General features: G+C 41.2%; 1 protein-coding gene across 2 annotated transcripts in view; it reads left to right on the plus strand.

The window, feature by feature from the left end:
• Window positions 1-11,526, plus strand: part of LOC111233925 (enhancer of polycomb homolog 1-like) — a 29,300-nt gene extending 17,774 nt beyond the window's left edge. For both annotated transcript variants that reach the window (XM_022761849.1, XM_022761848.1), the window contains 11 exons: window positions 23-229; window positions 1,751-1,899; window positions 2,205-2,352; window positions 2,531-2,695; window positions 3,477-3,566; window positions 3,994-4,142; window positions 4,602-5,035; window positions 7,510-7,631; window positions 7,747-7,885; window positions 8,901-9,273; window positions 10,924-11,526. In XM_022761849.1, the coding sequence (XP_022617570.1) occupies window positions 23-229; window positions 1,751-1,899; window positions 2,205-2,352; window positions 2,531-2,695; window positions 3,477-3,566; window positions 3,994-4,142; window positions 4,602-5,035; window positions 7,510-7,631; window positions 7,747-7,885; window positions 8,901-9,273; window positions 10,924-10,996 (2,049 nt within the window). In that variant the 3' untranslated portion in view covers window positions 10,997-11,526. The remainder of the gene's footprint in view (window positions 1-22; window positions 230-1,750; window positions 1,900-2,204; window positions 2,353-2,530; window positions 2,696-3,476; window positions 3,567-3,993; window positions 4,143-4,601; window positions 5,036-7,509; window positions 7,632-7,746; window positions 7,886-8,900; window positions 9,274-10,923) is intronic.
• The last annotated feature ends 2,098 nt before the right edge of the window (window positions 11,527-13,624 follow it).

The raw sequence follows: 13,624 nt of genomic DNA on the forward strand, positions 1-13,624 counted from the left end.
GTGTAACCTCCGTATCTCTTAGCTGGTGAGTCTTCCTGAGGCCAAACTGCTGCTGAAGGAGGACGATGAGCTCATTAAGGAGGTCTTCGACTACTGGAGTCGAAAGAGGAAAAACAGCAAGGCTAACTCGCTCATCCCCAACGTCAAGCAGGAGAAGCGAGACGGCTCCAGCACCAGTGACCCCTATGTGGCCTTCCGACGGCGCACAGAGAAGATGCAAACCAGGAAGGTCGGTTGACTTTCATTCATTCATTGTTGTACTGGCAGTTTGGATGTGGCTGTGATTGTTGTTAACTTCCAGATCCTTCCCTGTGTTGGCCTCAGTTATATGTCTGGGGCTTATTGCACTGTTACACTGTTGTTCTTTGAGAGTGTTATCATAGTTATTGTTTCTTTTATTAATTGACAATTGTCGGATAGAGTTTTGATCTTTTTGTTATGTTGTGCTGCAGCCTATGTTATTATGCTGTGGTGCAGAGATTGGGTATTATTTGAGATTTTTAGATGTTACCCATAATTCTCCTCATCTGTTCTTGATCAACTCCTCTAATTCTTGTCTTTGAGTTCAAAGCTAAAGCCACCTTTTATTTCAAGCTAATTAATGCTGACATTTGCCATAAATGACAATGTATTTTTGGATTTTCTCTGCTTTAAAAGTAACACACACAAGTTGAATGTTAGCTCTCACATTGTCCAGTTGGACACACTATCATTAGTTGATTCTATGGCAGTATGACTTCCACTGGGGACAAAATAAATTGTCCCCCTTTGCTTCAGGAAATATTTTGTCATGTTAGACAGCTTCCTCAATGCATGAACAAACTTTAAGACGATTACATTTCACTGCATCACTGTCTTTTGTGAAGCTGGGCCTGAATAGCCAGATCAAGTTTGTCGTATAAAACGCTACATGTAACCGAAACTGGGATGTAGTTGGGATAGATTCTCAGTATCTGACTCTGACAGGCAGACAACAGAAGAATGCTGTCAGGCACTGAAAGTACATTCAATGAACAGCATCTTAGTTCTCTTAGAGTGTGTAGTGCTGGCGTACAGCTTTGGGACCATCAGTACAGGTTTTATTAATGCTGTGTTTGACCCGATGGAATGAATTAAAGGGCAAGGTGTGAGATTTAGTCTGGTTTTAAATTGTTCTGTCTGCTCAACAAGCCGAGCTTCTGTGTGAAATGGTGATTTCTTTTTTTTTTTTTTCCCTTTTCATTGTTATGGTTAATATGGAAAAAGGCTTGAGTTCCTGATCAGAAATGTTTGGATACATACACCACAAAAATACATCAAGTCCATTGATGTATGAAGCTCTTTCACATTCACCCCAGTCCCTTATTTTAATTTTGTGATTTATACCCTGTTGAACATAGGGCAGACACTGACTCCATGAAGCTGTAGTTTCCTCTCAACCATCATGTGAAGGATGAATATGCCACCAAGTGGTCATTAGAAGAATTTAGCCTAATGCAGTTTTTAATCATCTTGATAACCTGTTTGCTTTTGTCCAAGTTAAGTCATAAATATTCAGAGTATTAATGAATTAATACCTGAGAAATGTCTCTCTGCACTGGATCAATATAAATCACCATGTAATTATTGTTAATTTAAGTGGTTTATTTTCTTGACCCTTTAGTTTTTGAAACTGCCATATAAATGTGCAACATATTTAAGTTTACATCTGCTTATTATAAGTTGGCTCTATTGCTTTTTCTCATGTGCTTTGCTCATACTTTTCCCACAGAATCGTAAGAATGACGAGGCATCCTATGAGAAGATGCTGAAGCTACGCAGGGATCTCAGCCGAGCTGTCACCATCCTGGAAATGATCAAGAGGAGGGAGAAGAGCAAGAGAGAGCTGCTGCACCTCACACTGGAGATCTTTGAGAAGAGGTGAGCCTGCCTCTGGGGCCGCACACATCATGCATTAGTACAGAAATAAAACAAAAAGCAGTTTGACAGCAGGCTGTCAAACACTATAAAGGAAGAAGTCAGCCATTTGCTCAAAGTGTGAAACTGAGATAAAAGAACCGTTGAAGCTATTTTTTTTTTCTATTTCTGTGGTACTTGATTTTTGGCACAGCTTCCAAAAGAAGTTTCATTGCTGTAGTTTGAGGGGAAAACGGAGAAATGTGTCAACTGAAATGGTATCATCGGAGTCTCTGATTGGCTAATCCTTTGTCCCTTTTCTTTTCTAGAAACGTCATGTCAGACTTTGGTGGTGAGGTGATGGCAGAGGTTCTGGCTGAACGGGCGCTGGTGAGGCCGCAGATCATTCCTCTGGTTCCCCTCACCAACCAGTACCGACACCAGGACCACATAGACCTCAAGGACTACAAGTCTAAGGTGAGCCCCACTTTTCGGTACACGCTTGACACAAGTCTAGATAATTTGGGGATGTTGGAAAAGAAAGTCCCTATGAACATCTGATCACACCCAGTGAGAAGGCTCTTTATCTGCAGGATGAAGTTAGGTTTTCGGTCGCATTGTTGTATTTTAGTGTTGCGTCTTCTTTCCCCTGTAGCCCGAGAAAATGGAAGTTCCCCGGCAGAAGAGGAAGTACGAGAAGAAGCAGAAGGTGCTGCCTCTGTCGTCGGGCACCCCACACCATCCGGGTCCTGTTGTTTTCAATCCCAAGGACCTCAACCAGTACGACTTCCCCAGCTCGGATGATGAGCCCTTCTCCCAGGTACACACACACACACACACACACACACATACTTAAACACAGGCACTCATTTATGCAAAGCCACGGACCATATGCAGACTGTATAGTGACAGTTAATCCTCTGTAACATGATTTATTTGTATACATTAGTTTTTTGTGTTAGCTTTTTCATTACTTCTAGTAAACATGATTTTGAAATTATGTTTTTAACAAAGAGGCAACTGATATTATGTCCTGATAAGAATTGTTGATTCTCAATTTGCTGAACAGGTAAGGCTTTTGAACAATAGGAATGCCAGAAAACTAGTTAGCTGGTCACTGACAGATCAGTTTATAACGTTAACGAGAAACTTATAAAACTACCACGAAGTATAAACCTGAACTCTTAAGTAGACCCTGGAACAAGAATTCAATGGAACTGTGAAAAATAAGTTTTTGTCTTAAATTGATGAGATGGTGATGGAAATTGGTGTCATGCCAAGTTTTACAGAAAAGAGCAACAATGCACAACAACATGTTAGTTGCAAATATTTAAGATTATAATCTTCTGTCTCTCTAACCGTTTTCTCTGTCCTACTGCAATTGAGCTTCCCGAGCCTTTTCCATACCTTTTTACTGTCGGAGTGACTTCAGAGAGAATGTGTTGAACCCCTGTTACTGCACTCTGCCCTTCATCTTTATAAATCCACTCAGAATTGCTAAACCACATGACAATTGGGTGGCAACTGATTTAAGCCATAACCTCTGGCTTTGGTGTTATTAATTGTGCTCTTCCACTGACCTCTGACTTCGGTGTCCACAGCTGCACTCAGGCTCATCAGAAGCAGAGGAGGAGAACGATCCAGATGGGGCCTACGCCTTTCGCAGGAAGGCAGGCTGCCAGTACTATGCTGTAAGTGACATCATCTTTTAATCCTGCACTGAATGTATAACAAAGCTGATTAGAGGTTCACATCCTGTAGCTAATTATGTAAATCATGATTACAGTGTTGAGCTTATGGGAGGCATAATAGATTATCGTGACTATGTTTAAATGCCAAATGGCTGAAGTGAAGTTTTGGCTGTTAAATTATTGTCCAGCTGTAGAAACATGTTTTGTAGTTTTCAGAACTTATCATTTACAGTAGGAGGACAGCATTTAGGAGTTAGATTTTAAGTTTATGTGAGTATTTTAGACATGTAGTACGTACACAGCAGCACGAGACAACTTGTTTTTACCGGGCTCAAAAGCAACAACTCACCTGCTGAAGACACCGGAGGGATTTTACTCTGACAGAAGGAAAGAAATGGGTGAGGTTCAGCATCCTTTCTCTCTCCAGGCTCGCCAGGACCGTGTGGGTAGCTGGCCGTGGTGTGGTCCCTGGGAGGGCGGTTTGGCAGAAGCTCGATTTCGCTACAGTCTCACCACGCTCACCGTGCCGCGGCGCTGCCTGGGCATGGCTCGACGACGCGTGGGACGAGGCGGCAGGTCAATTAACTTCCTTTTTTCGTTTGTTTGTTTTTGTTGTGCTTTTGCAACAATGTATTAAAATATCAAACCATACTATTCACTGGCTAAATGTATACCTTGTCAGTGGCTTGTGTACTGGACATGTAGCACAAGAGTGTATGATATTAAATTTTACAGGCACTTGTGGCTAACAACTTAGCTGTAGACAACTTTACATTGCTGGCAAAGAAGCAAGGACTGCTTAATTTTCTCTTTTTCACTCTCAGGTATTTTTATCTGATTGATTAATTGGTAGAAATCTGAATTATGAAAATAATTTATAGTTGCAGTACTAGTATCAAGAACTATAAAAAAGGCTCTCATACATAAATATCAGAAAGAAGCTGTTGTGATAATGCCAGACAGACGAGTCTACGTATCTGAATTGACGTGTCTCAGTGTTAAATCAGAAGGTCTGACCCTCTCTTCTTCTCTCAGGGTGCTGCTGGACAGGGCATACACGGACTATGACAACGTTTTCCACAGACTGGATCCAGAAATGCTCGACCTGCCTCTTTCCCCCTCTCCCCCTCCTCCCACAGCTACTTCACGCTCGCCGGCCATCGACAAGTTTGCCAGTACCTCAGAAACAAATACCTCGGACAGAAGTTCCTCCTCCTTCAACTCCTCTCTTCCCTCTTCCTCTCCCTCTTCCACGGACCTCAGTCAGATACTGTTGAATATAAAGTCGTGCCGATGGAGGCACTTTAGACCACGGACACTACCACTACACGAGCTGGATAACGCCCAGCCGCTATTCAGGAGGTTGAGTCGAGGCCTGAAACGCCCAGTCTTGGCCTCCGCAGCCGGGGGACAGCCCTATGGCTCTCAACGCCCGGGGAGGGTTGTCCCTGCACCCTCACCCATTGCTGGTAAGAAGCTTGGCTTCCCTGTGGATTCTCTCAAGCTCTGTTGGTTTAACTATTTTGCACCCGGGGCAGCTTGAGGTTGCGAGTCACCATCTCTGCTTTGATAATGAGTGACTTATTTAATTATGAAAATATTTTATTGAAAACAGGACACACACACCTCTAGCACCACTTTGATCCCTCAACCTTAGTGGTATTATTCCCTGTCAATATTTGGGGTTTTATTTGTCCTGGTGTTGAGATACCCATTTCTGATATTCTGCTCTCACCCCTCTACAATGGGGGTGAATATAAATGTGTTTTATGAAGAGAAAAAGTTGAGGATGCACACTCTTGTCAGATTGCTTCCCTTTTACCCTATTAGTATTTTTTGTGTGATCTATTGTGATCATTTCCCCTTTGTTTTTTGGGATTGTTTTTTTGTTTGTAAAAAGTAGTCCTTTTTTTTTCTTTTCTTTTCTTCTTTTGTTGCTTGGCATTCACACTCCATCACCTCCCACCCCACCCAGTCCACAAGGTGTCAATTAAAACAGGGTTTAATAAAAAAAAAATTCATGAGATGCACAGGAGTTATCGGGGTGTGTGGACAAAGAGGTGTGGAGCGTTGAATACAAACTAAATGCCACAGGTCCCTGGTGATATCACTGTGAGGGCAGTCGGGGTGGGGGGTTGATGTCGCTACAAGCTGCTTACAAGAGTTGTGCATGTTTTGGTGTGAAAGGAAAAACAACTGCCTATTGATTTTGTCTTGAAAAACTGATCTGCTTGCATAAATAAACTAAAGGACACAGAAAGAGCAAAGATCTGCATCTGTGCAGATTAAATACAGTAGTAAAAGTGGGTTGTATGCAGCGCTGAATTAATACGTGCAGTATTTTGATTAAATGAGACAGTGTCAGATTGCATGAGATAAGCATGTGGTGCCAGAGGACAAGGTGCGACTTTCAGTGATGAGTCCTGTTTCTTGTGTCGATTGCTGATAGACTCAAAGGGGAATAAGTAAATCAATATCGCACCGAGGCGCAAAGCCAGATAACACTAATCAATAGAAAGCCACCGAAGAAAGACTTCAGACCTTGTTATTCACAGGTTAAATGGTTGGGGTGCAAATAAGGCCATGGTGCAAGAACTTAAAAATAAGAAACCAAGTGACTGAGAGAAATCAGGTTGGATCAGATCATTTTAGCATGTGTTTACTGGAGTAACATGGTTACCGTCAACATGATGTGTGTACACGGAGCTCAGTTATGAGATTTCTTTCCTTCAGTGCATGATATATTTAAACCAAGTATGGAATATTTTAAGTGTATGACAAAATCCAAATGAAGTAAGATGGTTACTAAATGACATTTAATCACAGTTGTTAGCACTTATGAAAAGTTTGACCAAACTCCCGCAAGAACAGACCCACTCATTTAGTCTCATTGTCAGACTACAGGCTTAATATTGTCTATTTACTTTTAATAGAAGTGGTAAACTGCAGGCTCTTGACTCTCACACTCACAGCACCCAATATGTGGTCGAAACCTTACAGAACTTGCAAGTTGTGATGATATTTTCCACTGTAAGAATGTATTTCTTAATGTATATCATTCAGTTATTTATCAGCACAGTCTGTAGTAACGACATCAGTATAACAATGGCAAGAGTCAGCTTTTTCCGGAGCGGCTGAGCTGAGGAAAATGGCTGAAGTCTGAAACCCGAGTTGTAGTTTGTCTATCAGGCCCAGTCTTTTTGCAGTCTTGGCCGTTGCCTTATCAAACAATGCAGTGCTGAGAGGGTGGGTTAACTGTCTGACTAACCAAACAGGCATACCACAAAGAACCTTAAAGGTTCACTGGAAGAGGGAGGCAGAAAACCATCACTTGGTTCACTTGGCTGCTTACTAAAGCGTGATTTCTGTCACCAATAAGAAATTGAAAACAAATATTTCTGTATATATTTATACCGTCCAGAAACCTCTGAGAGGTTTCGGGGTTTGTGTAAGAGAGAAAGTTGAGGACTAAAACTGGATTCGAACATGAGTTGTGAGATTTATGTTCGTGAAGATAATCTTCCCAGGTTTTCATGTGGAGCTGGTGTAGTTTCAACTACTGGAGCTGCTAAACTGCAAGGAGCTACCAGCACTTAAGAGCTGCATCATATCTTGAAAGCACAGAGAGTGTGTGGCCTATCTGAATGGCTTAATATGCATCAGGCCCTCGTCCCAAACTGGGTTAAACACCAGTTGGAGTTGTTTTAGTTTCTAAATTTGAGAATCCCTCGCCAACAAAAGAATTCTCATGTCAGAGAAATGTGTTGAGTTTAGTAGATCCAAGGCAGTGGCATTTACATCTAGAAGAGTATTTTACAGGGATGGAGCTGTCTGCCTGTATCTTCCTCTTGGGGAAACTATGTGATTTGCACATTTCAAACATGTATATGATGGTACAAATCTGTTTCCAGATTTGTAACAAAACTTTTTTTGTCCCTCTCAGCTCTCACAGCCGAACAGTACCAGCAGCATCAGGAGCAGCTGGCCCTGATGCAGAAACAGCAGCTGGAGCAGATCCAGCTGCAACAGCAAGCCAACAGCACCACCACTGCCAACAGCACAGTGGTCAGTATTCTGCTTGTCAAGCCAGCGTCCGACGGTTACGTCTGTTCATTTTCTCTTTTGCTCTTTTCTCCCTCGCACTTCACCGCTCACAAACCCTTTGCCTCTCCCCAAACAGGGCCTGGCGAACACGTTGGACCAGGCCAGCGCTCAGTTCGCCGCCTCGGCCCTCGTCACCGCCGACCAACTGCTGGCTCTTAAAACCAAGGAGGAGCTAGCCCTGGGAGGTGGAGTCAATGGCGTCCTCTCCCCCTCAGGTATGGCAAACACCCATTGTTGGTGCTGGTAGGCTCAGTCAGTGGATTTCAGCTTTTACAAAGTGGTCTAATTAATGTTATTATTTTAGATAAAAAGAGTGGTCATTATTCTTGCCTGTTACATGAGCATCATCCATTTTAACTACTCACAACAACAAGCTCCATAAATGTTTATCATTTGGAGCAATTTTGGATTTTTATTGTTTTGTCCTGAATGTAACTTTTGAAAACTAATACAGTAGCATCCAGAGTTATAAAAACTAAAAGCACTTGCAATTTCAAGTGCACTTCGCCCAAGTGTAGCGACACTGTGTCACTAAACAGACAAAGCAAACAATGGCGGTAAAGTAATTACTGTCTAAAACCCATAATGGAGTGCACCAAAAGAGCAGATAACGGCACAAAGCAGACAGAACAAAACCTGCAGCACTAACCCCCGAACAACTGATGCCATTTGAGGCAGCAGGTTTGGGAGATAACCGTGGAATTTCATTTGAGATTTTTCTGCAGATGAAAACACATGCACCAAGGATCTGTCCTTCACAGATAAAAGTGCTGAAAACTAAAAGTCAGAAATGATTGTGGAAGATTTTTTGTTCTAATACTGACTTTCTTTGAGATTATGGTGGTAAAGAATAAATCCAGCTGATAACAGACCTCTTGCCTCACAGTGAAGATTTAATACCACACAACTGTGAATGATCTCAGAGTTTTAAAGTTAAGGAAAGTCTGTGTACACATTCTCAACAGCTTGTTTTGTTTGGTTTATGAAAGCTTTATCATTCACACTTTGAAAATCAAGCTTAATATTAATTATATATTCTAATAGTAGTTATTATATCACAGTTCATATTCAGTGCTTCCAAGTTTCAATATAAGTAATTTCAGTGTTTTTCTTCAAAGAACAGATAATTAATGATAATTAAAACCTTCCAACCCTCACCCCTGTCACCAATCACCCCCACCCTTCCCCCACCCTCCCCCACCATCGCCCGGCCTCTTTTGACCCACTCAGGTGTTTATAAGGGCTTGCACCTCTCGAGCACAGCATCCCCATCCCCCGCCGCCCCGGCTCCTCCCACCACTACCCCGACACCCGCCTTGCTCCACCCCTGCACCACCACCAGCTCCACCTCCGCTACCAGTAACAACAACGGCACCGCCCACCCTGCCAACACCACTACCACTAACACCGCCACCACTCAGGTCCTGCTGGGAAACAACAACAGCCTCCGTGTGGGTGTTCCCGCCGGCAAGCGTGTCCACGCACCCCGGACACTGAGCACCACCATGTCAACATCCGCCTTAAAGTTCACGCACACAACCGGCAACTGTCAGAAACCCAAGGTCACTACAGCGTCGGCCTCGCCGCTGGACATAGTGCCCAGGTGAGGAACACACAACAGGTGTGACAGACACTAAAGTGTGGAGGGGGGAGGTCAGCCGTGGTATTATCCCACAGGCTCAAAATAATTAGGGTGACATTTCAGTGGAAACTATCATCTGTCCTGAAATGGTCTGTGTATCAGTTTGTGACAATGGCTGCGGTCAAATTACACTTTATTACTACAGATGAAACAGTGTTTGACAAATCTAATGGTGTGCAAAATATAATTAGAATAATAATGATAACAACAATAAATGAACAGACACTGAATAGGAACTTATCAGTATATTCAACTGCTGTGCTTCTGTACTAAAGCAAATTATATCAGATATACTGCTGCTAGACTCACTAAACAGAAGATAAACCTGTACGTCCATGAAACTAGTAAATATCACCTTAAGTGGTAAAGTGTTTGTAAATGACTGGTTGAGTGGCTTGTGTAAAGTGTTGATATTCCTAAAACAAAATGTTTACATAATCCAATTTCTCCCCTTGATCATATTATGAAAGTTTCAGCCTATTGTGGTTAAACAGAATTAGATTTCACTTGAGGTGTATAATTTATTAGTGATGGAGAAAAGGGCTTCAGTGAAATGCAGCCAATATCGGTAGCTGAAAAGTAGCGGGTGACAGTTTAGGCCATCTTCCGCTGCAGGAACATGAGCATTGCTAAATGTAACTGCCAGGAACTTTCAGGGGTTGTTGGCAGTGCTGTTGGTCACAACTGGTCGAGCAGATGTGTCATCACATCACAACAAAGGCAACATCTGGCAAGAATGAGAGTACATGCTGCCAAACAGTGCAGGGAAAAAATTCGAAAAAGATGAACAGGATAGAAAGATCGGGGATTGGTGGAACTAAGAGTAAAAACTAGGGTTCAATGCACTTTTTTTGTACAATTCATGTTGTTTTTTTGGGGGGGTTTTGGGTTCTTGTTTTTTTTTGGGGTTTTTTTAGTTCACACACAACACAGTGCAGTAAATCAGTGAAGAACAGGTAACAAAAGAAACAGTAGCTAATCCAAGTAAAACAGGTGGAACCAATAAAATAAGACCAAAATGTGCAAAGGTTTGGGCCACCAACCAGCAGCAGTACAAGTAAATTAGAAGTGTCAACAAAATGTAAAGGTACTTATTAGACAGCAGATGCTGCTGTGTTAAACAGTAACACTAAGAATTTTTTAAGCATCACTGTATACATTGAGATTTGATTTTTAAATGTAAAATCTTGATCTACACCATATCAAGTGACTGCAACTGTAGAATACGTCTACACAGGTAAAAGTATAAAGTAGCAGAAAATGTATTTTCAAGTACCTCAAAACAATCGAGTAAAAAGTTCCACCTGGAACGAGCCCCCAGACTCTTAAGGCTCTGTATGAAGCATCACTGTTTCAGTTGTTTTCTGTTGCACAGCTGTTTACTTCACTTACCTACCAAATCCAACATAAAATGTCTCTCTAATAAATGATATCTGAAGCGTTCAGTTGTGAATATACAGCGGAAAGTTAGGTTTAATAAAAGTCCAGGTTATGAGTTCAGTTCCTGCAGTGTTAAAGGGCTGTTTGTACATTTAAGAAACTACTTTAAATACTAACTTCTTGCTGCTGACAGTGTGTCTTACTTTGTCTTGTCTTTCTTTTTATCCTCAGGGAGAATCACGAACAAGACAAGCCAGCACTGAACAGTCTATCAGAGAACACAGTGGCCATGGAGGTTACGTAGCCTCCCGTACGCAGGACGGGGGAAGCGTGACTGCTTTTGTTGTTGGGTTTTTTTTAGGTGCTATGCATCATTTGTTAGTCATGAATGCAAGTGGTTGCAGAATGAGCATGGCAAGGCTGGGTTTCCATGGCAACTGTTTTGGGACTTAATTGCAATGCTCGTCTCGTACAATTTTTTTCTCTCCCTCCCATTTCCCTATTTGTTACTGTTAATAAGAGATCGTCTGTAAATTCTTAATATGGCAATTATATGTACAGTACTGCATATTTGTAATACCCCCCCTCCCCAACCCCCCTGTTCTTGTATATAACATTACTTGAATACAGAATTGTTCATTTGTGATGTTTTGCACTCGAGATATAAAAAAAAAAAAAATCAAAATTAAAAAGAGAAAACGACAAACTGCAACTGGTGAGAGTATGAGGTGTGAAAGTTGTATCACAGAAAAATGTATGTCATCACATGCATGGTGCGGAACCTGCTGTTTGATCTATTTATTGTGCCGTGTTTACAAAGGGGTTTTTTTTTTTTTTTTTCTTCCTTTCCGTTCATTATTTTTTTTAAATCTTTTTTTTTTTTTTTTTTATACACTGTACCCCTCACCGGTTCCCCGTGCTGTAGTCAGTGTTTAGCTAGTTTTAAACAACTCTGTATTTTTTGGGATGTTGTGAACATGGCGGGGGGGGTTCGCTCGTTTCTGTTGGGCGTCCTTCCACGATGTTCCCATGTGTCATGTTGAATCCATGGAGACATGCTTTCATGCAGATTCAGGTGCAGCAGGGCAGTAGATGAAGAAGAAGACGACAGGTGTGAATTTGTTTGTTGTAGGAATCAGTTTGTCAGTGGGTTAATCAATTTCCACAAAGCTCTTCCATACGTATATTATTCCTGAGACAAGTAACAAAACAATGGGGATGAAGACTCTTTCCCAGAAGACTTTGCTGCTTCTGACTTATCTAAGCACTATATAATTTGTTTTTTTAATCGATTGATGCTGCTTTTGTATGATTTGGCCTCTGGTTTTTACCTGGCGGTCTCGTTTCCTTTTCGTTTTCTCTAAAAGATAATCCCCCCACCTCCCCTTATCATTTTTTAAAATAAATATTTTTGTATCTCCCACTTTTTTTATTTTGGTTTTCCTCACAAAAGACTTCATTCTTTTGTTACTTGTTCTAAAAAAAAAAAAAACTATAAGGGAGTAAAAAAAAAAAATGCAGTAACTGACATTTATTATCATTCCAGCTTCTACATAATAAGGAAGAAAACATGTATTAATTGAAAAAAAAAAAATAAAGATCGTTTTCTCTACTTTTAAAACTCTCCAGAAGGCTGAAAGGCCATGAACCACAAGTTATCGGGTGCCTTCATTTGGGAAAAAAAAGAAAAAACCTAAAAAAAAAAAATCACTCTCTTCTGTGAAGAGTTCGGTACTGAACAAGGCTACTTGTAGTTTTTCTTTGTCTGTACCACAATCCCAATGCCCATTCCAGTGGCCCAATTGATTCATGAGTTTTTTTGTTTTGTTTTTTTTGTAGTCTCTTCCACCACCACCACACACACACTCACACACACTCTCACACACACTCTCACACACACTCTCTCACTCACACACAAACACACACACACACACACACTCTCTCTCACACACACACACACACACACACACACTCTCACACACTCATGGGAAAGACTAAGAATCCTCTTGAACTGTCACAAAATGAAATAAAAATCCAGGGCATTATGTGTTTTGACCAGCATGTCTCGTTCTTTGTCGTCTTTGTCTTTAATTTGTCATTAAGTGAATGAACTTGAATGCAGTAGAGACTGGTGTGGGTTGTGGGAAACGACCACCAAGCTCCAGCCAAATGCTGTTACAACTTTGGCTGTGTGTGTTAAGTTTGTCAGTCCCTGGAGCTTGCAGGTTCGGTGTAGCTTTGACTCCACAAACCAAAACACACAAACCTTTCATCATTTTAAAATCAAACATTTTCAAATAAACTTCCTTTCTAGAAGAATGAAAACCTGCATGAGTGTTCCTAGCCCTTTATTGTATGACTCCATATCTACTTTATGACAGACTATGTTTTGACTATGTTAAGAACTGCGTGTCAGTATTTCAGTGCATAGTATTGTGATCCACACCTGCGAAGAGCTTGTGTTCACCTCTTGGAGGTAATTGCTAATTTGTCTTTTTGTTTTGTTTTTTTTTAAATTAATGTAGACATCAAATTACTCACATTTGATCAGTAAAAATATATATGAAGTTCAAGTGAATGGCATAAGTGCTGTAACTTTGAAACAAATTCATAAGTAAAATTTGGCATACATGTAGCAGCAATGCCTAAGCACTGGATATACACTCCAAACTTGTTCTGACTTCTTCTCAGCTCCTGAAAAAGGCCAGCCAGGAACACTTGCTGTTTACCTGTGTTTCCTATTCACTGAAGTAAACACAAATTGGGTAGGATAAGAGATGACATTTAAATGTAAATTCTACATTTTAGAGGAGGAAAGGAGGAAAAGACGAAAGTCGATAAGAGCTGGAAAATAAATGAATCTAACTCCCAGAGAGAGAGATTGCCTTTACCATGTGTCTGACTTGATCATATTTGGATCTTTGCCTGGTAA

This window comes from Seriola dumerili, unplaced genomic scaffold, assembly GCF_002260705.1.
Source record: "Seriola dumerili isolate Sdu_G_001 unplaced genomic scaffold, Sdu_1.0 BDQW01000432.1, whole genome shotgun sequence".
Taxonomy (NCBI): Eukaryota; Metazoa; Chordata; class Actinopteri; order Carangiformes; family Carangidae; genus Seriola; species Seriola dumerili.